The sequence below is a fragment of the Barbus barbus genome (assembly GCF_936440315.1).
Source record: "Barbus barbus genome assembly, chromosome: 11".
Taxonomy (NCBI): domain Eukaryota; kingdom Metazoa; phylum Chordata; class Actinopteri; order Cypriniformes; family Cyprinidae; genus Barbus; species Barbus barbus.
This window is the reverse complement of record NC_136739.1, coordinates 14,609,203-14,636,935: the sequence shown is the minus strand read 5'-3', so window position 1 is coordinate 14,636,935 and position 27,733 is coordinate 14,609,203. Positions and strand designations below refer to the sequence as shown.

The following is a 27,733-nucleotide window of genomic DNA, read 5'->3' as shown; positions in this document are numbered from 1 at the left end:
TTTATATCCAGTGTAGTCTGGTTTAATTCTGTATTTACTCATTTTGAAAAGGCTGATTTATTTCTAAATCCAGTAAATCAGCACTAGGTTTTGCAAAATGGCAGGTGATACCAATCTTCTTGGCTGTCCTTGCCTCTGTGTTAAAACTTAATGGGGTAAATTATTAATTACAGAAATGTAAAAAGGGAGCAACTGGAAATAGAAGTAAGTTCCATGCTCGAATGCCCACCGTTTCTTGAGTGACTGAGATTGAATCCTAGGTGACATTAAGATATTGGCAACCCACCCACTGTCTAATGCTGATAGATCTACTGATTAAGACTGGAGAAACCCCTACACCCCTCACTGCACAGGTCTCGGTGTTTGCGTAATGCTTGACTTGGCTCTGTAGTTCATTATAAGCGTCGGTTTTAATATAGTCTTTGTTTTACATTTATTCTTCGACATCTTAATTTTTAACTCGGGGTGTATTCACACCAGGAAAGTCTGCTAGTTCATTAGCTTTGGTGCAGACCAAATACAATGTTGATTTTTTGTGTGTGTGTGTGTGTGTGTATTTGGTGTGGTTCGCGTTCACACTGCCCTTTTTTCAAGTGAACCAGAAATTGTAAACAAAACTGCATGGAGTATGGAACCATATGGATTGAGTAAATAAACAAAATGGCAGTAAATACATGAATAATGTTTCAATAGATCTCTATTTTAAATAAATTAACTTAATCAAGCAATCCTGACAAAAAAATTATAACATGGTCTCCACCAAAATATTAAGCAGCACTTCAGTTTTCAATTGATGATAATAAGAAATGCTTCTTGAACAAATCGGTATATGAGGATCATGTAACAGTGATGGCTGCTGAAAATTCAGCATTGCCATCACAACAATAAATCATATTTGAAACCGTGATTGTAAATTGTAATAATATTTCATAATGTTGCTGTTTTTACTGTATTTTTAATCAAATAAATGCAGCCTTTGTAATCATATTTCTTTTAAAAACATAAAAAAAAATTACAGATGCCAAACATTTGAATGGTAGTGTAATTTCAGTATCTGGTCTTAGATTAAGAATTTTATTACCATACAAAAGTCATTGGTTGTCAGATTTATATTTATTTCATTGTGGTCTCTGACAGTACATCAAAACTTCCTAGTTGTCTTTAATTGAAGTGCAAAGATTATACGTTTTCAGCTGTATTCATGATGTCATGTTAAGATGTTAAGACTCTTCCCTGAGTGCTGCTTTCTGTGTTTGATTACAGTGAGATTAAATTTGCATTTGCATGTTTATTGGACCTTAAGCAGTACAATTTTATTGTTAGTTGTATATAATTATAAAAGTCCGAAATTGGATTTATGCTGAAATCGTACTGCATCTCGCTGAAGAAAATTGCAGGGTTTATAAATAAAGGATTAAGGAGTCAATCGAGGTTGCTTAATTGTCTAGGACAGTTTTGTCGAACTGAACTAAAATAAGCACCATGTAGGTATACTTTAGATTTGTATTTAGTTTAAGAGACAATTGCAAAACTGAATTTTCAGCAGCCATTACTTAAACTATTCAAGAAACATTTCTTATTGCTGTTAGTGTTGAGGTATGGGGTAGGATGCTAATAATTATTGCTGTCAAACAATAAATCGCATCCAAAATAAAAGTTTTTGTTTACATAATATATCTGTGTGTACTGTGTACATTTATTATGTATATGCAAATAATACACATAAGAGTATATATTTTGAAAAAAATAACATGTATCTACATGTATATATTTATATTCATATAATTTGTATAATATATAAATATATTTAATATACAAACATAACGTATTTTTCTGAAATATGTGCATTCGTGTGTGTGTGTGTGTGTGTATATGTGTACACACACATATTATGTAAACAAAAACTTTTATTTTGGATGCGATTAATCGTTTGACAGTCCCTAAACTAAAGTGTTGCCCTTCATTGATTTAATAATTTTTAATGCATTTGAATAAAATTATTAATTTCTTACAAAAAAAACTTACCCCAAACTTTTGAATGGTAGCATATATTTAGAACTTGTTTGCTTATGTTTTATATAAATAAATCCCATTAAACTTTACTAGTTTACTAGCTATCACTCTGACCCTCTGTTTGTATCTGTGTGCTTTTTTCCTTTTCTGCTCAGATTTTGAGTCATCACTGATGACTGTTTCCCTCGTGCCCATCCATGAGTGGTAGCACCACTAATACTGGGTATACTATGTGCCAGGTCTGTCTCTCGTGAGTCTTTTAGTCACTTGCAGATGAAAAGGTTCAGGCTCTGCAGGCAGACTGGCCTTCCACCAGCTCTCTAATTGGGTCATGTCAGCACGCCTCACGTCCTCTCTGCCATGAAATTAGTAGTGACTCTTTCCATAGCTGCAAGCTATGCACCTTTGAAGACCTCAGAGTGTAAGGAGCCCCCAAACATCCACAACGACGCTCCAGAGTGCCAAAGCACATCATCTGTAGTAGATTTTACTGGCTACCCAACTGAACCCAACCCTCAGAGCTCACAGCTTATCGGCACAAGAGGGAGGGTCTGTCCGTTGTAAGTTACAGATGTATAGGAAGGTGCAGTTTTGACTGGTACATTTGAGATAAGACGTAGAGAAAACAATACAGAGGCATTTGCTTTTAATTTACCCTCCTCCTGGCCTCTGTCTGTTTCTTTGGGTCTGGCCAGGCACAGATGCCCGGGGCACCCAGCAGGTTCCCGAGGGCTGAAAGGAAAACTGGCAGTTTCCAGCCAAGGAAGTGTAAGGATGAGGGGTGTTGTGGACCAAGAGAGGAAAGGAGATAAAGGAGGGAGTATGTTCAAGAAATGGACAGAGAAAGGAAGGACTGAAAAGGAGTGCCAAAGATTAGGGGTTACTCTTTGCCTTTTTGTTTGCACAGCAGCCTGACACACAATAATGTTTCTTCCTGCTTTGAGGTGGCTGGATAGACTGCTATCACATAGCACAATAGCATCCATCACAGATGATGTGAACATCCCTCACACAGGGCTCCAGACTAACCTGGTGCCAGCAATTTCTGCAAAAGGAGGTAGCAGTCAGGGCACGATGGGCATATACAATGAAAAATTAATAATTCATTAATATATAGCAATATTTTTGGACAGGAAAAGTTTTCTCTCGTAAGGTGTTTAACACGCATACTTTTAATTTTATAATTTTCTCACACACCCTCTGCTATTTTTTTTCTAAAATGTTTTTTTTTCCTCCCGAGAAAACACATTTGACATTTTATTTGTTTGTTTGTTTTACAATGCTGTGTTTTATTTATTTTGACATTTTTTTGCCCTTTTTTCTTGGTAAATGGCTTATATATATATATATATATATATATATATATATATATATATATATATATATATACACACACAGTGTACTGTATATAGCCCACTGAGAAATGTAATCCTGAAAATAATTAAAACAAATAAATAAATAATTATTTCTGTAATTCTTATTTATTTGGGCAATTTTGCTTTAATTTAGCAAAAAAGAATAACCCTTTTCCCTAAAGTTCTCTGAGAAATGTAATTCCCTGTTGTTGTTGTTTTCAAGTTTCTCCTCATTTATTTTGACATTTTTGCCTTTTTTGTTGGTAAATTGGCTATCAAATTTATATTCTTTTTTTTTCTTTTTTTTTGGTGAAGACCTCTGAGAAATGTAATCAAAAGAGAGCAGTTGTTAGTTAAAAAAAAATGTTGGCATTTCCTCCAGCATAAAAGGAAAATCAAATCAGTAAATTGAGTCTGATCACAGATTAAGTCATTTGTATTGTACGATTCGCCAGGAAGTACTTGATCCACAATATTTTCTTCCAGTTTTCCTGTGCAATTACTGTTCTTGTTTTTGCCATTAGCTTGACATGGTGTAGCCAAAGGACCTAGTAATCATATTTACAGTTATTTAATCCATTATAAACTTTTTTTCTCAGACATTATTAGTCTGTAGTTTGTTTTTGCCATTAAAGGTGCTCTTTCTGACATTTTTTTCTAGCTCATAAGGAAAGCAGCCCTAGCCTGGTGAAGCAGGGAACATTGGAGCAGAGAGAGGGCCCATGGGGACGTTGGACCACCTGTCATGTGGAGCTTACACCCTGTGAGCTGCGTCTATACAGCCTGGACAGCAGCAGCAACCAGCAGCTATGTGCCGCCCTCTCACTATCCCATTGCCAAGGGGTGAGCGCACCACAGCCGCAGGATGGACGTGTACTCCAGGCCGTCTTCTTTAACACCACTCGTGTGCAGTTACGAGCACCCTGCCAGTGGGAGGCACTGGAGTGGCGTAGACTCCTCTGGGAACGCGTCTTGGCTGCCCGTCCAGCCAATCGCAAAGGGGAGCCAGCCCGTGCCAACTCCCCTATCCTTCACGAACCCGATCCAGATGCGGCGGCGGTGCCAGCCCCTCGACACCCGGTACGTCCCACGGCCCTGCCACTGTTCACCCAGCACTGTGCTGATGTTCTTAAGGCTGGTCTTCTGCATCAACTCACTGACCTCAATAACTGGAGGGCCTTCACGTTTGTACTGAGCTGCACTGAGCTGCAGGCCTTCCCGACCGAGGGAAGAGGCCCAGTGTCTGAGCCGGTGTTGAGGTACCCGCTGGCCTCCTGTCTGGCTGTGCAGCGGGATGATGAAGACGGAGACACCAGCTCCCGCTTCCAGGCGGTCTTCCCTGATTATGTGCTGCGTTTGCGGGCAGAGAAGGAGTCTAAGGCCCAGGACTGGGTGGAGGCCTTGCGCACGGCAGTGACGGCTCAGCGGCCACAGGGGGAGAATAACCAAGTGGTGATAAGGAGTAAGCCAGCCAGGGAGCGACGGCACAGGGAGGCCCAGAGAGCCAAACGACAGTCCGTCACCACTAGCTTTCTCAGCATCCTGACCTGTCTGGCTGTAGAAAAGGGTCTCACCGCTCAGAGCTTCCAATGTGCAGGTGACCACCTTTTACAATGCACTTTCAACATTTCCTAATACTGTAACAGCTTTTTTAGAATTGGGTTCCTTATCAGTAAAATTGTCAGGGTGGAATTCACCAAGATTCAGTTGCCTTTGCTGATTGCACATTCATTTTATATCATTGTAGCACAAATATGCCTGCACTGTCTTGATCACAATGTTCTCATTTTGGGACCCAAACGTGACACTAGGTAATCATTCGAGAAATTAAAATCAATTAAAAGACCAATAAATCTACATAGAAATCTAGATCATTTTACATTAAGGCCAATGTGCAATGTTAACATCGAAAATGCAGTAGACAAATTAAAAAGGTAATCACTTCATAATCACAAATTCAAATTGGTCATTTTTATAACTATTTTTATATTAGTAATTGATAAACAGATTATTTTCATATTTCTTGAATATTATTTATTTAGCATCAAATATTGTTTTTTCAATCTGCTCATTTATCTACATTTTTAGCACTTGAATATTTTTTTTATATAATATTATTATATATTTTTTATATTATATTAAAATTGTGAAACTGAAGTTTTATCTATATTGATCATTCATTGACCCTTTTTAAAAGTATTTGTTGATTTCTTAGTTGTTTTTTTTATTAATTGATTTCTCAATTTCTCAAATGAATATGACATTTTGCCCCTATAATAAGTGCTTTATTTAATCATGTGATTAGAAACCTCCTGCTCAATGAAATCCAGCGGTCACAAGACACATTTGAGATGCATGTTCATACCAGGTTTAAGCACCACTTGTGGTTGGATCATTCATAACAAATGTATAAACGGGGCTAAAATCTTAATATTGGTACATTGCTCTTAAATTTTCTATTGTAATGTTGAATTTTAGTATGCAGTCATTTATTTTCTCTCTGATCTGGATTTTTGACATCACAGATTTAAGGCTGCCAGCTTACATTGACTCCTTTAATTTGGCCATTCGAAAAGGCCATGTCTATTTGAACTTCTGCCTTCCTCCATGAGTCAAATGACTCAACAAACTCACTCAACCCCCAAAGAAGTAAATGTTCCACTCCATAAAGAATTGTTTCAAACCAAATGCCACATTTTTCAACACATGCCACAGGATCTGATTGCTCAAACAAACAAGCAACCATTATACAAAAACCACCCTCAACGTATGTCTGTAATTTGGCAACTGTCATCTCTCCATTCCAAATACGGTTTAATTATGTTGATATCTTTGGCTTTGCTCTGGTGGCCTTCAAAGGCTAGGTAGATATCTGTGCCCTTATAGTTATGGGAGTTTATATATCAGGCTAAGTCTATCACTTTCTTTCTCCGGTATGAAATTTCCACCCTCTAAGGGATATGAATGAAACGCTTTCCTGCCCTGTTGTAACAACCAGCTTTTTAATGCAGGACATTTGAAAGCCTCAACGAACAAGGACAGCAGGCACCTGACGATAATTGGCCCATATAAAGCGGAAAAAATCCCCTTTTAGAATCAAAGGCTCCCTGGATGCTGCGATCTGTGCGGAAGCTAATTGTTTGATTCAGGGCCATGAAAGAGATTTTTTTGAATGGGACGTGTCAGCCTAAAAAGAACAGAACAGCTGGGTACATCCCTGCGCTTGGAACTCCCTCTATCTCTCTTTCTCTCTCTCACTGTAGTTGGTATCACCCAAAAAAGTACACTTTTATGAGTCTTTCTTTTTCTTTTATTTTTCCCCAAAGAGATGCTCACACCTTATTTTTCTTTTCTATGTTGATCAGTGTTGTATTGCTTTTGACATTTGTATTGTGTGTTTGTTTGAGTACATTTTTACAGATTTTAAAGATGTAAATAGTGAGCGCTTCTAAGGTAGAACTAGACATTAAATAGTCTTCATTTTTTGTTTTCTTTTAAATTAGACAGTATATTAGTGGTATCTCTCACAGATGCATCTGTCTCAGACCTGAACCCACATCAAAAATATCACATAAAATGGGCCAATCATAACATGTTGGGGACATATGCCACGTACAACACGTACTATATTTAAGAAATGTGCCTGTGACTCCTGTGTTCCTCTTGTCTGTTCTATTCTATAGTTGAAGCTAAAATTCAAAAATGTGTCTTGTGTGTATGTGCTATAAGAGGACTGGATCTATTGTGTGAGATAGCAACTCATCCAAATGCAGGGTAGATGCAAAGGACAACAGGTCCAGTCTGGCTGATGGTTAAAGTTGGTAGTGGCTCTTCAGTATGAGGAGATGCTGGATTTTTGTCTCATTACTGTTGCAGTCTTTTATTATGGCCTGTTTTGTTCTCTGTCATTTGTTCACTTTGCAATACCTCTTGGCCCCGGTTTTTCCTGCATCCACAAAAGGTTTTGTCAGCTAACCCAAGTCCTATGTGGGGGTTACTGAAAGGGGTTGTGATGCATTCACATTTCTTAAAGATGACATGGAGATGCTAAGGAAGAGAAGAAAAACTATTGAAGTGCAATAGAAAAGGAGGAACATTAGTCCCTGCCTTAATTTGAATATGCATATTTTTGTTTCTGTTAAGACTTTGATTCTTCCTTGTCCCAATGTTTGTTGTTAGACATCTAATGAGGTAGCACTTTAAAATCAGCCAGTGTTCCTTCTCTTTTTTTTCTGCAGAACAGGATAGTTCATCCAAAAATGAAAGTTCTGTCATCATTTACTCCCCTTCAAGCGGGCAGTCATGACCTAATGGTTAGAGAGTCAGACTCGTAACCCAAAGGTTGCGAGTTGGAATCTCAGGTCCGGCAGGAATTGTAGGTAGGGGGAGTGTATGTACCACAACTGAGGTGCCCTTGAGCAAGGCACCGAACCCCCAACTGCTCCCTGGGCGCCGCAGCATAAATAGCTGCCCAGTGCCCACTGCTCCGGGTGTGTGTTCACTGCTGTGTGTGTACATGTGGGTTAAATGCAGAACACAAATTCTTTGGGCAAGTCGTGGCCTAATGGTTCGAGAGTCGGACTCGTATTCCAAAGGTTGCAGGTTCGAGTCTCGGGCCGGCAGGGATTCCGAGTATTCGGAGTATGGGTCACCATACTTGGCCGTATGTCACGTTTCACTTTCAAGTTGTTCAAAACCTGTGTGAGTGTCCTTGTTCTGATGAACATAAAAGAAGACATTTTACTGAATGTGGGTAACCAAACACCATGGGGAAAATAAAAAACGATGGATGTCAATGTGGACCACACTGTCTGGTTCCCAAAATTCTTCAAAACATCTTTCGTGTTCATACAGGTTTGGAAAAAGTTGAGAGTGAAAAAATTATGACAGAATTTAATTTTTTGGGTGGACTGTTCCTTTAGTGGTCAACTAGAGGTGTAAAATTCTGATAGTATGATTACGATTCTTTGATTCTTTCACCATTGCAAAATCTGAAATTCAATCATGATTCGATCCAGTCTAATCCAAGCCATTTGAATAATTTCTAATTATTTCCAAAAGTATGCTGCCAAATATTTTATTTCATTTTATTTAATAGTTTCACTTTATTATAATTTTTTTATATTCATTAAATTTTTTGGGGGTTGGGTTGGTTTGAACTGGATCCCAGTTGTCCAGTTCACTCTAGATCATCCTCTCATCAAAACACTGCTGATCAACACTTAATGAGCAAACTTTAACTTTCAAATCATTAGGTCGACAGAATAACAGACCCTTGTTTAAGAGGGTCATGCATGCCATCCATTTGAAGCAGAAACAGAGACCATCCTCTTTCCTCTCTCAAACGCACAGTTTGCTTGAACCCAGCTTGGGCCTTTTTCCACACACTTCTACTAAAGTACCCTGTAGAGCATACAAGGACAGCAGATCAAATGGGAAGATCCAGCTGTAGGTGGGAAAAGAGGGAGTGTAGGGTCAGGTGGAGAGAATGGGGTCCAAGGGACTGCTGTTTACATCAAAAAGATGGGCAGTGCATCTGTCTCAAGCAAACACATGTGTGAACACACTTACGCACGCACAACCTTACGCCATCTTTTTTTAAGTGGATGTCAGCTTGAATAGGGGACATCAAAGCTGGGGCCTTGTCGTCTTTCACGCTTATGGAGCCACAAAGCCCCACCCTGGGGTTCTTGTCCCGTGGAACTGGGCGGGCTGCTTGAAAGTGGCGCGAGTCATAGCCTTTGCAGCAAGAAAACAGAGAGACATTCTTGCACTGAAGGACCCGGACACCTCCTTCGGTGCTGTAACGTCTATTCTGCTTGAAAACCATTATGCAAGTGGCACCTCAGAGCGCCCCGCTTCACTTTTCTTTTTCCTGCAAATAGTTGCCGTTTTAGGGCAACAGGGTGCTGCTGAAAATAAAAAAGGGGAATCTTGCGGACAGTCACGGTGTGTACACATCAAACGCCTCTTGTTTGGCACAGCTCCGTGTCTTTCCCACAGTCCCTGGTTGGCCCCACTTTTTGTGCAAGGAACATGCTGTTCTCCTGCACTTATGCTTGTCTATGAGATTGGGAAATGTTGAGAACCATATTCAACTGTAATTGAGTGAGCTCAGTAGAATTCAGTTGGCTCAGAGTGGTTTGATGTCCACAGACATCACTGTACCCTCAACTTGAGAATATTTTCTGTGCTGTCTTTCTGTCTGGCTGTGATGTGCAAACTTGCACCTTGTGTGTTTGAACGTATGTGGGAACTCATGCATGGGGCTGTGCTTTACTGGTACAGGCTGTGATGTCCACAATACACAGAACCTGCGGTTTCCAAGTGGCCAACTCCTTCCCAGAAGTGACATGCTCTCTGGCCGCTGTCCAGAAGCTCTCTAGCCCAACAGGCTTGATGGAAATGTATCAGAAGATTGCTGGAAAGCTCATTCAGATCATGTTTCTTATGTAATTGTTTTGGCACTATGTTTACATGTGATTAAAACATGCATTAATAGTTCATTTTAAGTAGGACTAATGTGATAATGTCACATTAATGATTTCATAGTGATATTTGAAATATAGTGATATTATAAGTTGGTCAGACAGACCTAAGCTTCCAATGTCATTTGCTTTCAGTTATTTTGCATGTTTAAAAAAAAGTGTGTCATATTGCTTTATTTTGCAAACTGGTGTTTATCATGCTATTTTAATGAATAACCATAGTCATAAACAGGTTTGTAGTGTATAGTTTTACTGTTTACTTGAATATTCTTGAATATTCTTCTAGTTATTTACCTACAGCGGCTAATGAATCGGAAGTCTTGCATATTCAAAGAAAAGCAGGCTACAACTGGTTCCGAAAGACAGAGATTATGCACAGTGTGTTATTTAGTCCTTTAAAAATCAGTTTTACCGGCACCATTAGTCTAGTGGGCAATGTGCCGACATACGGGTGTCCCAAAGTTCGAATCCCAGCTCGAGGACCTTTCCCAATCCTGCCCCCCCTCTCTTTCTCTCTCTCTCTCTCTCTCTCTCCCACTTCGCTTCCTGTCTTCTCTGCACTGTCATCGTGATGAAGATGAAGACTGTAGTTCATCTTCTAACTCAAATTTCTAACCATATATTCTCTTTTTCATTCCGGAGTATGAGACATATGTGAGCTGTTAGCTGCTGATTTTTCCGTGATGTTATACAGAAACTATGCTTTGGAAGCCAACTGAATGCATACAAACACTGCCGTCAAGTTTTTGAGTCAGAGTTTCTCCTTTAATTTTTGCACAATTTTTGTTTTTCTTTTGCTGAAAAGCACAGGCTCAACTAGCTCTCTCTTAATAACAGTCTCTGTAGCATGAGCGCTATACAACGAGGTACTATTTTTGGAAAAGGGTGGTATTTGTGGGTTTACGCTCTGCATGTATGCTGATTACAAGGCAGCTCTGACACACGACACCCTGCTGCATGGTCTGTGGTTCAGCCCAAATATCAGGCACCCATCAGCTGTGGCATGGGGGACACCACCTCTGACTTTTTATAGTCTGGGGTCCCTGCCCCTAAAAACCTCAAGTTTACATTGGCAGCACAGTGCAGCGCATGATGTTAGCGCCTAACCTCAGATAGAACAACCCATTACGTATTGGTTTGGAAATGGAATAGAGTGAATTTTCTTTTCTTGGTCCAAAATGGCAGTATTCCTTGGCGACTTATTGTGCAAGAGTCTTGTTCACAAAATGACATTTGCCCAGTTTAAAAAAAAAAAAGTTTTATTATACATCCAAAACAGCAAAAAATTACAGTTCTCCTTTAAAATTTTATAGGGCAAGCATAATGTTAATGTCATCATCAAATTATATATATAGTTATATATATTCTTTAAAAAACCGTTAAACTGTTCAATCTTGCTGACCGCAAAATTTTGAAAGGTATAGTTTTTTTTATTCCTTATTCTTATTTTATTGATGTATTTTAAATATAGCTAATATGTACATTTACAATATTACAAATGTAATGAATTTATGGTCATTTGTCACAGCACTAGTCTCAATTTAAACTGAATTGGAATATAATGTTGTTCACTTTTATATGAATTATTTTGTGGTTTCCAAACTCAGCAGAATGTGTTCACCGTAATTTGTATGGAAAGAACAGTTTGAACATTCTGCCAAACATCTCCTTTTGAACTGCACAAATGAGAGAACATTACAGAAATTGAATGCATAAAACTGAGTACATGATGACAGAGCTGTCAGATATGGGTGAATTAACTGTTTTGAATCTGATGGTAAATGGTGTAATTTTGCTTTTATTCAGGGATGCACGTACATCATCGCTGTTTTCGGCTTGGCCCTTTTCAGCCAACTAACAATGCATCAAAAATAGACCTACAGCGTTGCCTGTAAACACTGTAATCAGTGTCTCCCTCTACAGATATTTGTAGTGATAACATTCTGCGTCCGTCTTTTAGAGACTGTGTTTTCTGACTTGTTTTTGTCCTCTCTATCCTACCTCCCATCTTGTCCACATTTCTTCTTCTCCCTATGAAGTGTATAGCTGCCGCTACGCTCCATCGAAAAGATTGTACAAGTCTATATCCGTCTGTGCCTGTTCCTTTCATTCTCTCTTTTTATTCTTTGAACGTTCACACTGTCCCGACTCTGGTTCTCCCAGATGGTTAGGATAAGGGACACCTGCCATGTTCACAATCACCTGTTTTGGTTCCTTTGGGATAAGCCCTTTGCTGGAGTGCCGCCTAAACTGTTTGAAGACATCTTGAACGACGATTAAAAGACACAGCAATGCACTTTCAGGAGATATCTTGTATTAAATGTGCTCAGTATTTATGCCTGTTCAGTACTAAGAAGCATTTAGATTATTTCTGTTGTGTCTGGAAGGTTTTTATCAGCGACTCAATCGCTGCTTTTTGTGTGGTATAAATCTTTTGAATCCTCTGGATCATCAGTAATATTTATCTGTGTTTAGCCAGGGTTGTGTTGTAAACCTTGACATATCAGTACACAACCCAAACAGATTGATCACCTTCTGCTAATGATTGTCAAATTTTAACAGGGTCGTGCCCTCATCAGTAGATTAGGTGGTCATTAACGTTGTCTTTAACCCAGAGTTGATCTTTCCTGTCCCAGGTTTGATTTGTGGTGTTTGAGATTCTTCCTTTTTATTGTTGCTTTGTTTTTCCATTCAGGATGCCAGAGGCCAGTGGGTCTGTCACGGTGCAAGGCCAAAGTTTGCTCTTACAGCGGCTGGTACTACTGCCCAAGTTGTCACCAGGACAACCTCTTCCTCATACCTGCACGTCTACTGCACAATTGGGACACCAACAAACACAAGGTATGTGTACAGACCTATATACCCAATCCCTATCTTCAGTATGATTAATAATTCTGTAAGTTTTCTTGGTGCATTTGAGTTTAGAAATCAGCTTTTACACCACCCAACAAAAGAAACCAGGCATCCAACAAAAGCTGTAAGTGATGATCATTAACAACACTGTTTTTGTGGCTCAGGTGTCAAAACAAGCGAAGGAGTTTCTGGAGTTTGTTTATGAGGAGCCCCTGTTAGATGTCCAGCAGTTGAACCCGTGTCTGTATGAGCATTGCGAGGCATTGGCAGCCGTTCTCAAATTGAGACAGCAGCTCCAGTCTCTCAGGGCTTACCTCTTCAGCTGCCGGGCCACAGTGGCAGAAGACCTCCGCCGCAGGTGAGAGATGCCAAAGAGCAGGAACAGGAAAGTTAGGGAAAGTAAAAGTAAGACAAGTGGATCAACTTGTGCTGTGTTTGAACCAATGTCATTTTGCTTTATTAACCAACCACTGTGTGTAGCGAACCAGCAGATTATTGAATTATTGTTTATTGTCAGTTACTGCAGTATAGTGGTCAACCAGTAATGATGTTTCAGTTGGCAATGTGATGTTACAAGATTTAATGGTAGTAAATGTCATATATTCAAAAATGCTGATGTTAAACGGCTTAGTGAAACTGATCTCAGATTGGACCAATATAAAAGTGAGTTTTTTTTCTCACCTATTTAAAAGAGGTTCCAATAATTTGAATCATATAAAAATGTATTCAAATCTACTATGGCTTATTATTGTGACAAAATTATATGTTAAAAAAACAACCATGGAGCAAGAGCAAAACTCACTGGGAAGACTATAGAAGAAAAAAGTTTAATCATACGTTTGATTCTCTTGTTAAGAGCCAGCTTAAAAGATTGTATTGTTGTTAGGTACATCAAAACAGAGTTATAAAGTCAGTAATATAAGGTAAGTTCACAAATATTTAATTGATATCAGTGCATGAGTGTATAAATATTTCCTAGTTGAAGTACTCCAGTGATTCTGATTACAGTGTTTGATTTAGGCCAGCAGCCAGGGACACACACTGAGCGTTTCCTCTTTCTGCTTTGCAGATTTGTAAGATGGGACTGGAAGTTAATATACTGTGGAACAACATACTATTTGTGAAGTTTTGCAAGGCACATAAAGTAGTAGATGACTGCCGCTGGTTGCATTAGGTTTGTTGCCCTGCCAGTATGTACAGAGGGAGGTTGCTTGTAATACATATGTATTAAACATGTAGCACTAACAAAGTATGAATTTTTAAAAGCTATTTCAAGGAATGCATTTGGCTGCTGGGAATAAGATCCTTATGCAGATCTTTAGTGGATTCCTAAGGGCCAGGTTCAGTGAAGGAGCTGTGTTTATGCAAAGGTTTCGGCACTAAAAGGCTTGTCTATGTGATGAATGCTTCATGCTCTTACCAGGGTCAGTGTGGAGACCACAAGATTGCGCGAAGAGGCCTTAAACATTCACACCATGAGAGACGAAAGTGTGTACAGCTTTGTGATGAAATATTACATAATGGAAAGCTACCTCCAGCTCTTCCCCAAAAAATCAACTCCTTTTATATTGACAGTTAATCAACAGAAAAAGACATCGGTTTACTTAATTTAGGGATAAGCAGAAGTTTAGAAAGAGAAACGTTTCACACAAAAATGTACGTTTTGTGATAATTTACTCACCCTTTTGTCATTCTAAGCCTGTATTACAATCTTGTATAAAATTATATGTATATATACACACGTATAAATATATATATATATATATATATATATATATATATACACTGCCCTCCAAAAGTTTGGAAACGTCCTAGAAAAGTGGGGTTTTGGACAATATTGGCATGAATCCTTTTTAATTTGTGATAATTTTGCACTGATAAGGGACAACAAACTACGAAAACATATTTTATTACATAAACAGTTTATACATAGAAAAAACTTAAATTTTCTATTCATCAAAATATCCAGCATTAGCAGCTATTACAGCTCTGCATAATCTGGGCATCCGAGCTGTCAGTTTATTCAAACATTCACTTTGAATTGGCAATCAATTGTTGAAGCTACAGTATTCCCACGTGGGGAAGTCGTGGCTTAATGGTTAGAGAGTCGGACTCGTAATCCAAAGGTTGCGGGTTCGAGTCTCGGGCTGGCAGGGATTGTAGGATTGTGTGAATGTCCAGCGCTCTCTCCACCCTCAATACCACGACTGAGGTGCCCTTTAGCAAGGCACCGAACCCCCAACTGCTCCCCGGGCGCCGCAGCATAAATGGCTGCCCACTGCTCCGGGTGTGTGTTCACGGTGTGTGTGTGTTCAGTGCTGTGTGTGTGCACGTTGGATGGGTTAAATGCAGAGCATGAATTCCGAGTATGGGTCACCATACTTGGCAGTATGTCACTTCACTTCACTTCATTAAGGTGTGCTGACCCAAAAATCTTTTAAAAACCTGGGCCAAGTTTAAACCAGTAACCAGGCATCACAGCTGGCAAAGGGGCTTGTCTGACTTTGACATGTATATATTGCCATTATTATGTTATGTATTTACTGTTTGTGTCCTTATAATGAAAGACAGTGGCGTCTAAAACAACATTGGACCCTATTGTGTTCCACAAAACAATTTAAGTCATGCATGTTTGTAGCAACATGAGTAATGATCACAAATGTTTTATTTTTGGGTAAACTAAGAGGAAACTGCAGTTTATTTCTCCTAGTGTCCATGAAACACATCCTTGGATTGACAATGAACTCTTTTTGTGGTAACCTTTCCATCTTCTTCTATTGAAATAAAGTATGGCATGCCAAAAAAAAGTTCAAATAAAAAAATAAAAAAAAACTTCAGATGTTGACTTAATGGTGTTGCTAATGCACTCTTAGCCACACGTTCAGAACCCTGTTTGTTGTTTGAATCACTGAATTATTGAATGGGCCAATACCCTTTCCTGTGTATTGGCTCCTTTGAACTCCATGGTGACGTAGAAGCGGGATGGCCGTTTGAAGTGCAGACGTGAGGGCTCTAGCAAAGGGAACCTCAGTTTGAACTGAATATCCTCTCCGAGGTTCATCTCCTTGGAGTGGTCCCAGCTGCCTACTGAGCGGTGACTTTATCTGGCCGCTGTGTTTACAGGGCGCAGCAGCGGTGACCCTAGCAGGAGGCAGAGCTAGAGGGTTAGTGTTTATGGCCAGGCTATTAGCAGGCATCAGGCTAATGCTTCGCTTTTCCAAACAGTGTAGGATTGATGAGGGCGGTGGCGTTAAAATATTACCTTAGCCATTCATTGCCCAGCCGGGACGCTCATCAGTGGTTGTGAAGAGGCCCACAAGTGTTTACACTAAGCCATAGAGAGAAGGGGGAGAACTGTCACAGTCCACACCGTTGAGCCTGATCTAATGCACCTCACTGATCCAAAGGGGCATCCAAATGCATGCTTACTACCTTTGTCTGTACTTTTCATTAGTTTTCCCTCATGTCTGGGGTTGGGAAATGAGAACCAGTTTTGAAATCCACTGCAATACTAGTCATGGAAACCGCAACACTGCCACTGGATCTACAGTTTAAAACATAACCAGTAACTATTATGAGCCAGACCTTTTTAGTGAAACATACAGTGCGACCAGTAAAGATCAAGTATGAAATGGCGCCGCTGATGGCAGCTATTGTGCGTTGCTCCTCAGTGTTTGTATTGTTTTTGTTTGTTTTTCCTGTTTTTTGTTTTTCAAATAAGATCAGCTTTACCAGGGATGATGTGCTGAACATTCGGCAGAACACACCACAAAATCTTCTACCGGTTTTTGATTTTTCGGACGTTTTGCTGGACATTGTAGTTGGCGGAGCCATAGCTCTGGTCAAACGCTACAGGAGGCGTTTGACCAGAGCTATGGGGAAAGCGAGCCGGCGCGCTCGTGAAACTTCGTCAGCGCGGATTTAGAACGGCGTTGCCTAGCATCCATCTGGCGAATCTCCGCTCTCTACCCAACAAAACGGACGAACTCCTTCTGCTCTCCCGGACAAACAAGGACTTTTCTAACTCTGCTGCTCTATGTTTCACGGAAACCTGGTTGAATGGCGACATACCGGACAGCGCGATCCATCTGCCTAATTACCAGCTGATAAGAGCAGATCGGGACACAGAATCAACGGGGAAATCGCGCGGCGGCGGGACATGCTTTTACATCAATGAGAGGTGGTGTACAGATGTAACTGTGTTAAAGAAAATGTGCTGTTCAGATCTAGAAACGCTCTTCATTAACTGCAAGCCGTTCTATTCGCCGCGGGAGTTCTGCTCGTTCATTCTCGTGAGTGTTTACATTCCACCGCAAGCGCACGTGAGCACAGCTCTACAGAAACGCGCTGATCTGATCACAGAGAGTGAACAACAACACCCGGACTCTGTTTTAATCATTCTCGGGGACTTTAATAAAGCAAATCTCTCCCGTGAACTGCCAAAATACAGACAGCATGTTACATGTCCCACCAGAGACAGTAATATATTGGATCACTGTTACACAACAATAAAGGACGCATATCACTCGGTTCCACGAGCAGCTTTAGGACTCTCTGATCACTGTTTGGTTCATCTTATTCCATCCTACAGGCAGAAACTTAAGTCTGCGAAGCCTGTATTAAGATCTGTTAAAAGATGGACTAACGAAACAGAGCGGGATTTACAAGCCTGTTTCGACCTGACTGATTGGACTGTTTTTGAAGCTGCGGCAAATGACCTGGACGAGCTCACAGAGACTGTAACATCGTATATCAGTTTCTGTGAGGACATGTGCATTCCTACCAGGACTCATCTATTCTACAACAATGACAAACCATGGTTCACTGCCAAACTCAGACAGCTCCGTCAGGCCAAAGAAGATGCTCACAGAAAGGGGGATAAAGTCTTGTACAAACAGGCCAAATACACACTGGAAAAGGAGATCAGAGTGGCAAAGAGGAATTATTCTGACAAGCTCAGGAACAAATTCTCTTCCAGCGATCCGGCTTCAGTGTGGCTAGGATTAAAGGACATCACCAGCTACAAAACACCACCCCCCAGCACTCTGGAGAATCAACACCTGGCAGACGACTTAAACGAGTTCTTTTGTCGTTTTTGAACGATCACCCCACACCCGCCCAGAACACCTCTCCACACAACCATTCACACCTCCAGCAACCCCTCTCTCCCCCACACCTACAATTCAAATCAGCGAAGACGATGTGTGCCAGGTCTTCAGGAAGAACAAAAGAAGGAAAGCACCTGGTCCAGATGGTGTGTCACCAGCCTGCCTAAAAATCTGTGCTGAGCAGCTGGCCCCCATCTTCACACAGATCTTCAATAGATCACTGGAGCTGTGTGAAGTCCCCTCATGCTTCAAACGCTCCACCATCATCCCCGTCCCAAAGAAACACAAAATTACTGGACTTAATGACTACAGACCTGTGGCACTAACGTCTGTAGCCATGAAATCATTCGAAAGACTGGTTCTGGCTCATCTGAAGGACATCACTGGACCCTTACTGGACCCCCTGCAGTTTGCCTACAGAGCAAACAGGTCTGTGGATGATGCAGTCAACATGGGACTGCACTTCATCCTGCAGCATCTGGACAGACCAGGGACTTATGTGAGGATCCTGTTTGTGGACTTCAGCTCTGCTTTTAACACCATTATCCCGGAAACCCTTCAAAATAAACTAACTCAGCTCTCCGTCCCCACCTCCGTCTGCCAGTGGATCAACAGCTTCCTGACAGACAGACAGCAGTTAGTAAAGCTTGGCAAATTCACATCCAGCACTCAAACCATCAGCACTGGAGCTCCTCAGGGCTGCGTACTCTCCCCACTGCTCTTCTCCCTCTATACCAACGACTGCACATCTAAAGACCCCTCTGTCAAGCTCCTGAAGTTCGCAGACGACACCACACTGATCGGCCTCATCCAGGACGGTGACGAGTCTGCTTACAGACAGGAGGTTAAGGAGCTGGCTGTCTGGTGCAGTCTCAACAACCTGGAGCTTAACACGCTCAAAACGGTGGAGATGATCGTGGACTTCAGGAGAAACCCCCCTGCTCTCCCCCCACTCACCATCATGAACAGCACCGTGACTGCAGTGGAGTCATTCAGATTCCTGGGCACCACCATCTCTCAGGACCTGAAGTGGGATATTCACATTGACTCCATTGTCAGGAAGGCCCAGCAGAGGTTGTACTTTCTTCGCCAGCTGAGGAAGTTCAACCTGCCACAGGACTTACTGAAACAGTTCTACTCTGCCATCATTGAATCCATCCTCTGCACCTCAATAACTGTCTGGTTCAGCTCAGCTACCAAATCTGACCTCAGAAGACTACGGAGGGTAGTCCGGACTGCTGAGCGAATCATTGGTACAACCCTCCCCACTCTCCAAGAACTGTACTTATCCAGAGTGAGCAAAAAGGCTGGTAAAATCACTCTGGACCCCTCACATCCAGCACACAACCTCTTTGAACTTTTACCATCTGGTCGACGCTACAGAGCTCTGAGCACCAGAACGACCAGACACAGGAACAGTTTCTTCCCTCAGTCAATACATCTCATGAACACTCAATAAATAAACGTAGAACACACAACTAATACATTATCCATTCACCACACTCACTTATTTTATTTTCTCATTTCTAATTTGCACATACTTGACCTGTACATACATAGTCGCCTATATTATATATTATATATTGTGTATTTTTTTTATTTTTTTTTGCTGCTTTGTACATTGGTCATTGGCTATTTCCTGTTATTTTGTTTCATTACCTGTGTCCTGTCCTGGTACTGTCCTTCTGTTGCACTGTGGAGCTTCTGTCACTACAACAAATTCCTTGTATGTGTAAACATACTTGGCCAATAAAGCTCATTCTGATTCTGATTCTGATTCATTCTGATCAATTGTTGAGGGAACTGTTCTTATGAATCCGTTCTTTTTAAAGTGAATCAAAACCACACAGGACAGCCAGTGTAGTGCAGGTGATTCCTGAATGAATGTTTTTAGTGAATCAAACACATACACCTTACTGTGTTTTGTAGTGCTTAAGACTTGTGACACTTAAAGGCATAGTTCACCCAAAAATGAAAATTCTGTCATCATTTACTCACCCTCAATTATTCCAAACCTGTTTGAATTTCTGAATAATTGAATGAAATATGAAATATACACTACCGTTCAAAGGTTTGTTGATGGTAACAGTTTTTTCATGTTTAAGAAGTGCCTTATTACTTATATCGGACTGCATTTATTTGATCAAAAATTTTAAATACTGTAACATTATGGAATATTATTACAATTTAAAATAGCTGTTTTATATTGCAATATATTTAACATGTAAATTATTCAGTTGCTGGCAAAGCTGAATTTCCAGCAGCCATTACACCAGTCTTCATTTTCACGTCATCAGAAATCATTCTAATATGCTAATTTGATGCTCAAGAAACATTTCTTTTTGTGAAAGAAATTTCACAAAAACATTTGTGAAACATTGTGCCGATTAATATTTGTGGAAACTGTAATGCATTTTTTTCAAGATTCTTTTAATATATAGTTGAAAAGAACAGCACTGAAATAATGTTGTTTTTTTAAACAATATAAAAATGTAAAGCTTTTAAACGGTAGTGTAGTGCATTTTTGTTTGTTTAGTGGTGTTGTTAATATATAGTTAAGGACAATTATTGGATTGCATGTCACCTCTTAAACATCCGTGAAAAGGATTAAATGTACCTTTTACAAGAATTGCTTTACATTTAGTCATTAGTATTTAACAATTAAGCATTAAATTCCTTATGTTTTTCCCAAACCTTACCATTTTTTTTCCCCCCATACAATGCTGTCTTTTCATTTGGGTGGTTCATTTGAAATACTCGGTAGTATAAAATTTACACAATTCTCTGAGTAACTGCTACAATAATTCTGTTTACTTAAATATGGTGCCTCCAAACTTTTCTTCTTTCTCTGCTTTTGACCAATTACAGACTGCAGCATATCCCTCAGTTTCTCTGTCATAAAAGCTTACCTATCCACAGGCAGTCGAGAGAAAAAAGCAAAATCAACATACAGTCTCTTGCTTATGTGCTTGCCACCCTCTGATTACTGTGGCCGGATTTGGTTCTCTTTTGTCCGAAAACAAGCCCCACATCGCCTGGTTACCATCACTGTGAACACTTATATGTATTTACCCTGAGAAAGGACAAAAGATACAGACATGAGCAGAGATGAATTTATGCTTGAGGAGATAGAAAGCCGAAAGATAGCCTGTCACCATAACCAGAAGTAAATGAACATCCGGAGAGACCCAGGTTTCTTTTCACACACTGTCCTGACTTGAACAAGCTTGACAAAGGCAGGCAAATCAGCATAACCACTCATCCGCAGGGATTAAGTTAGGATTTCGTCTTGTCATATAGAAGATAGCGCATTAGACCACGGATTCTTGTCAGTGCAATATCTTTTCTTTGTCAGCCTTCCTAAGATGTTCAGTAATACCTCACTTGTTATATCAGATTTGTGGGTATGTAAAGCTTTGAGCTCTGTGGTTTCCAGACTCTTTATTAGGCATTCATACCTCTCTAAGGCTCAGGTGTGATCTGTAAACACTTCAGTGGAAAACTTTTTATTAAAATAAATATATATTTTATTTAATAATAAAAAAAAAAATGGTTTAGGATTCCTCCTTATTAATTCAGATTCTTTAAAAGTCCCATTAAGGATTCATTTAGTACTTTTAAGGTGAAAATTCAATTCCATTGATGAATTATGAGATCATTTCAATAACAAATACATTCAAATTTTGAAAAAACTTTTATGTATGCTTCACTAAAGACCAAACTCATAAGAACCATTGGTTCAGGAATCTGACTACAATGTTCATTCTTTTTTTGATTCACTACAATGGTTCATGAGAATCATTGTTTTGGGAATCAAACTACTCCTGTCACACTTTTGATTCATTAAAAAGAACCAGCTCTAAAGAGTCGTTTGTGTGGGAACGAGTTGGACTACACTGGAGCTGTGTGATTTTGACTCACTGAAAAGGTCTTATAAACGTAATCAGTAAAACTATACGCTTTGTGCTATAGATTTAGTAGTGATGTTTTCATTTGTTTGCTTTTTTTAATCAAAATCAGTCTTTCTTTTTCATGAATGAATTTTGAGAACACGTTCAAATTGTCTTACACCTCTGAGAACCATAAAACATGGTCAAGGCAGCACATTTAAACGCAGTCTTTGGATTTTAATGCATATATTTCTTAAACCTCAAACAACGCGTGACAGCTCTTGATAAAGTATCATTTTTGACGTGCCTTACGTCAAACACACAACAAGGCAGCTGTCATCAGCTCGGTTTGTACTAATGACACCTGCTGCAACTCTTGTCTATTGACCCTTAAGCTTTCCATAAACAAATTAAAAGAGATTTCATCACCAGCTTAGTAAACATCCCACCCCCTGCCTCCATGCCTCAGTTTAGACTTAGATTAGCACCGTAATGATGCCTTGGCCTAATGAGGCCTGAGGGACGAGCTGTGAATGGGGCTGTCTGGAGCACCGCCATGCTTCTCTTCAGCCAGCAATGACATTATGGCAGTGAATGAGAAAAATGGAGATCCACCACAATCCCCAAAACTGAAAATTGAGGTGATGTCCAATGATGTGTACATCCATGTGGGCGACATGCATCAACACAAGCTATTCTAAATCATATGTGACTTTGTATATATAATATAATAGCTACATTTACTTCAAAAAGCCCCATTATAACTCAAAACTACCCAGCATACTTTCCTCAAATGTCATAATGCCATAAATTTCTTCTCTCCTGTCCTGTGTTTGTGGCCTGTAAGCCTGTCTCTAATTGCCAACATCTGTCTGACGGGTTGCTAATGATGGATCCAAGCCACCGAGGAAGCAGAGTGGATGAACTATTAGTGGGCAGGAGTAAAGATGCACTGGTTTCCAGTGCCAGACTACTTAATCGATCCAATTTTCCAGCCTTTTGTGGTTAAAAAAGACTGAATCCTGTTCAAGTAGCCAGCTATAGTGTGTCTACACCAATAGCATTGTGTCTGAATGAATTGATTTTTTTGCATCTCCAATGAGGATCATTTCATTAGAGGGATTCATCTGTTCTGTTTGCTTAGTTGTCAGTGGATATTATGGACTAACTAGTGGTGTGGTAAAAGATGAGACTCCCAGTTTTTCATTTAATTTGCTTCTCGTAACCACATATCCTCTCTTTTTCATCTTGCCTGTTGCTTTCCCTGTCCCCTCTTTTCTGGATAATTCTGTGGGCCCTTGAGTTTGTAATGTGAGCAGGCGTGGGTGAATGAGAGGGAAAGAGCGAGTGTAGGCTCATGGGAGGAGAGAGGTGAAGAGGGCCATAATAGCTAGCCAGATGGAGAGAGAGAGACAGAGCCACCCCACTTCACCCATAATAAGGGGTAGTGCTTTTAAATGCCTATTTTACAGCCTTTTTCCAATTCAATTGAATTAACCCCTATTTCCAAGCAATTTGGACCCACGTTGTCATGGTTACAGAGGCGGGATGATGGGATACTAGCGTTCCACCTGAAATGGATCTGTATGTATATGTGTGCAGGCTAATGCAGTTATTTTTCTTACAGATATGTGCAGGCTCAGTTATGATTTGAGGTAATATGCATATGCTTTTCATTCTAATGTGATTTTTTTCTTGCTGTTTCTGTAGGATCTTTCCGAGAGAATACCTGCTACAGCATGTGCACCTCTACTCATTGGCAGACCTGCAGCAGGTAATTTTTATCTCTTTCCTCTCCATCTCAGTTTTTCTTTATACACTTACACATGTAAGTAGGCTCACACGCATCTTTCTCATGCTTATTTTATGCTATGTGGGAAATCTATGAAATTCTGCTGAATGGGGTAAAATTCTGTAAAATATGTTACCAGCTTAGTTGAGAGTGCTAATATTAACAAAGATTTCATAAGCAAATGTGTAGGATGTAGTAGAATGTTGAAGGATTTCAAACTAAAACAAAAAGTATTACAATGAAATGCCATTGCAATAGATACAACATATCAATCCAAATGGCACTGACAAGCAAATAATGCCTTTTTTTTTTTTGCTTCTGTTTGCTTGTGTGAAGTGATTTCTCATTACTTTTACATCACAGAGGTGTCCTAGCATAGTAACCACAGATATTCATCACTGTAACAATAAATATGATCTAATAATATCTACATCTAAGGTTTTTCTTTTTGTTTCTTTTTTTTTCTAATTTCATTCAGCGAAGATGCAATAAATTGATCGGTAAAAGTGGTAATTTACTTTTTTTTTTTTTTTTTAAATAACCCAAGAAAGTATCACGGTTTTCACAAACATATTAAGCAGCACTGTTTTCAATAAGAAGTGTTTCTTGAGTACCAAATCAGCATATTAGGGTTATTTATGATGGGTCATATGACACTTAAGAGTGGTGTAATGGCTGCTTTACCATCACAGAAATAAATTACATTGTAAAATTATTTACAGTATTTTTAATTAAATAAATGCAGTCTTGGTGCGAATAAGAGACTTCTTAAAAAAAAACAAATCTTACTGACCCAAAACAGTTGTGTGGTGGTGTTTTTTTTCATTTAAAACAAACTAAACTTTTTTTTTTTTTTTTTTTTTTTTTTTTTGTGCTTGACAAAATAAAATAAATGTGTGACATCCAGGACATTCATACATTTTTGTGTGGATGATGTGTTAACATCTTTTTCTGGGACACTGTATGCTCACATTCCTCCTCGTCCCACCTGATTGTGATAAAAGACTTCATCGCATTCACAGACACACACACACAAACACCTGTAGCACACGTCATCGCCATGCGGAGTGTCTGTTCAGTGTCATCTGGCAGTGGGAGTTGAGAGGCTGTGAGAGTGAACTGTTTTTCACACCCTTCCTCTCGCAACCCTGACGCTCACAGAGTCACTGTAGGTCTATGTGCAGCCTCAGCGTCTATGACACATTAACCTTCTGCTTTTCACTTTCTGTTGTGAATCCATCTGTAATAAAGTTAACAGGATTTCTGCAGATCTTGAAAAGTTGTAATTTTTCCCTTCCACAAATGAAGGTCTTAAATCTAAACAGAATGTCTTAAATTCCATAAAATCGTGTCATTAAATGTTGCATGCACTACAAAAGAATGCTTTTGTTAGTATTTTTGTCTTGTTTTCCAATACAAATATCTAAACAATTTTACATCGAGATACATTTACTTGAGATACAGAATGAAGATATGAATAGTTTTTTTCCGCAATGAAGTGCCTTTATGCTTTAAAATAAGAATCTTTCAGTGACATGAAAACTTGTTTTCTATTTAAGTTGATTTCTCAGAGACCACGCGAAGATATTTGTCCTTTTTTATAATCATAAATTCACTTTATTTTGTTAACTTTTCCCAGAAAACATCTTAGTTTAAGCTTCATTTGCACTGAAAAACCAAACAAAAGGACAGAAGGAGCAGTTGTATGCAGTGTGAGGCACAGTAAACGTTTTTTGTGAAATTAATTAAAAAGTAATGGAGATCGGTTGGAAGTTGTGCTGCAATACAACTCATTGTGTTCTCTTTAGATATTTATATTTAGAGAACTTATTGACATATTGTGTTCACTTTAATTTATTCCTTAAATTTTCTTTAATTGGTCTTAAGAAGTCTTAAATTGTACCTTCATAAACTTGCAGAAATCCTGGTTACAGCTCATACTTTGATCAATTGTAATTAATTGGCTCTTGTTTTTGGCTTATTGTAGCACCAACTTCTTTCTCTCTTCTCAGTCATCATTAAAATTGTTATTTGGACTAATATTAAGAAATGTACATGCTTGCATGCTTAAAATAACCATATATCAAGAATATAGGAAACTGTGCTCTCATATATCTCTCTATCCTTTCCTCAGCCCCCTGTTATAATGCCTGAATATTTGTCACTCCTCTGTTTCTTAGGAATGACCCTTGCCCTTATTTTTCTGTTACTCTCAGAACATCTATTCTCCTGTCCCACATCCCCTCTCCCTTGTGTCTCCTGGTGGGAGGCTGGAGTCCCTCTCCACCCCACGTTCCCCCCACCCAGCTAACTAATTACTGCCATTCAGGAGCAACAGGCAGAAAAACAAAGCGTGACAGTCCTGCCTCTGCTTCCATTCCATTCTATTCTTCCCCAACATCCCATTGCCTGACACTACCTCCTTGACCTTTTTTTAACATCTTTTACATTCTACATGTCAATTGCAGCTTGTCTATTTTTTTATTATTAATTTATAGTAAATTTAATTTATTATTTATTATTATTAATTCTGTTAATTAATTCAGTTGCTAAATAAAGAAATGTTTAAATATTTAAGAATTTTTATTTTTGCCACAAAACAAAGCAGTCTCTTTAAACCTCCGACACTAAGTAAGATGAATTGTAATGGGGATGCTTTCTCTCTCTTTTTCCCAAGGCTCTGATGAACAGTCTTGCTCAGTATTGGGTCTGTGGGTCTTAAAACGGAATTTGGGTGTCAAAAAATGCATAAGATTTTCTGTTTTATCCTATTTATTTTAAACCAGTTATCTTTGTCACAACAATTTGGCTCGTACTTGCATCTTTGAAGTGAAACTGCGCGGTTCTTAAATGCTCTCTGTACTGTCAGTACTTTGTCCCTCTTCTTGTGTACTTCTTATTCATGGCGTTCGCCGCCTTTATGCTCTCTCCCCCAATGCCTCTGTAAGGCCCAAATCTGAGGCATTTCCCATTCACGTCACATTACTTTCTCTTTCAGCTTCTTAATTGGCTTACCTTATTAAGGAGCCATTTTCTTTTAATGTTGCTACTTAATGCCGGTTCCTCCGCAGCTCTGGAATGCTCGCCCTCCATGTCGAGGTCACTGAATGCTGAACTATCTCCAGCAAGACTCCAAACACTATAGAGGAAAACCAAATGCTCTCCCCATTTAGTTCAAATAATTAACACTTTTGTTTGGTATCTCCACTGGAAGAGTAAGAAGAGTTAACCAAGTGCACCAACATGGACACAAGTACGAGTGTGATATAAATGCTTATTTTATGTGTTGTACCAAAGACAACAGCATTGGTCTTGCCAACAATATGTACTTAATTGAGCTCAAAAGACAACATTCAGGTCCTCGGAATGAGAAACATCAGTTTTCAGTATATCCATAAAACCATCATTCTTCAAGGATACCTACATGGTAACTGGTCTACCGTGGCCAATACATTCACATGGTCCACGTATATGATGAAACTTCATGCCGTTTCTCTCATGCCCACTTCACACGAGACCCTGGCAGGCCGTCACTCACTTCCTCGCACACGCTGGTTGTAATCCTGTTTTGCGAGGCCCTGGCAGGGAGGGTGTTATCCAAACAGAGCTCACACTCTTTTTATCTGTCTAATCTGGGCCCTTTCTCTGCCGTTTAATGGAGCGGGCGAGGACATTAGAGCCAGGGCTGAGGAGGGGATGAAGAAGTAGGTGCTAAACTGTGGTTTTAGGGGATTAAGCAGCTAACGACAAAGCACGTGCAATACAGGAGCAAAAGATGGGGGATTTGGGGGGGGGGAGTTGATTTGGCAGACGTCACCCATGCCCCCCGCAATAGCCACAAAGATGCTGTTTTTAGTGAGCTACCTGACTTTAAAGCATGTGTTTCTTTTTGTCAGCATAATTTGAATAAAACAATGGCTTAAAATGAACATGAGTTTCAGAAAGTTGTAGCGTTTGATTTCTATCTTTTGTTTTAATAAGCGCTTTAGCTGCAAGTTTGTGTGAACGTTTTACACTAATGTGTTGTTAAAGCGCTGGTTAACGCAAAAGGCAGACATGATCATTTGAGATGATCTAGAGCGCATCTTCAGTGCTTCAATCGAGGAACTGACCATCTGAAGAAATATTTCAAATATATATATATATATATATATATATATATATATATATATATATATATATATATATATATATATATATATATATATATATATATATATAAATATATAAATTT

At 39.4% G+C, this 27,733-nt stretch overlaps 1 protein-coding gene across 1 annotated transcript in view; it reads left to right on the top strand.

The window, feature by feature from the left end:
- The window catches only part of LOC306876817 (pleckstrin homology domain-containing family M member 3-like), a 46,366-nt gene that overhangs the window by 6,384 nt on the left and 12,249 nt on the right, over window positions 1-27,733 (top strand). The window contains exons 3-6 of the mRNA XM_079428230.1: window positions 4,030-4,965; window positions 12,552-12,697; window positions 12,874-13,067; window positions 23,418-23,481. Coding sequence (XP_079284356.1) covers window positions 4,030-4,965; window positions 12,552-12,697; window positions 12,874-13,067; window positions 23,418-23,481 — 1,340 coding nt within the window. The remainder of the gene's footprint in view (window positions 1-4,029; window positions 4,966-12,551; window positions 12,698-12,873; window positions 13,068-23,417; window positions 23,482-27,733) is intronic.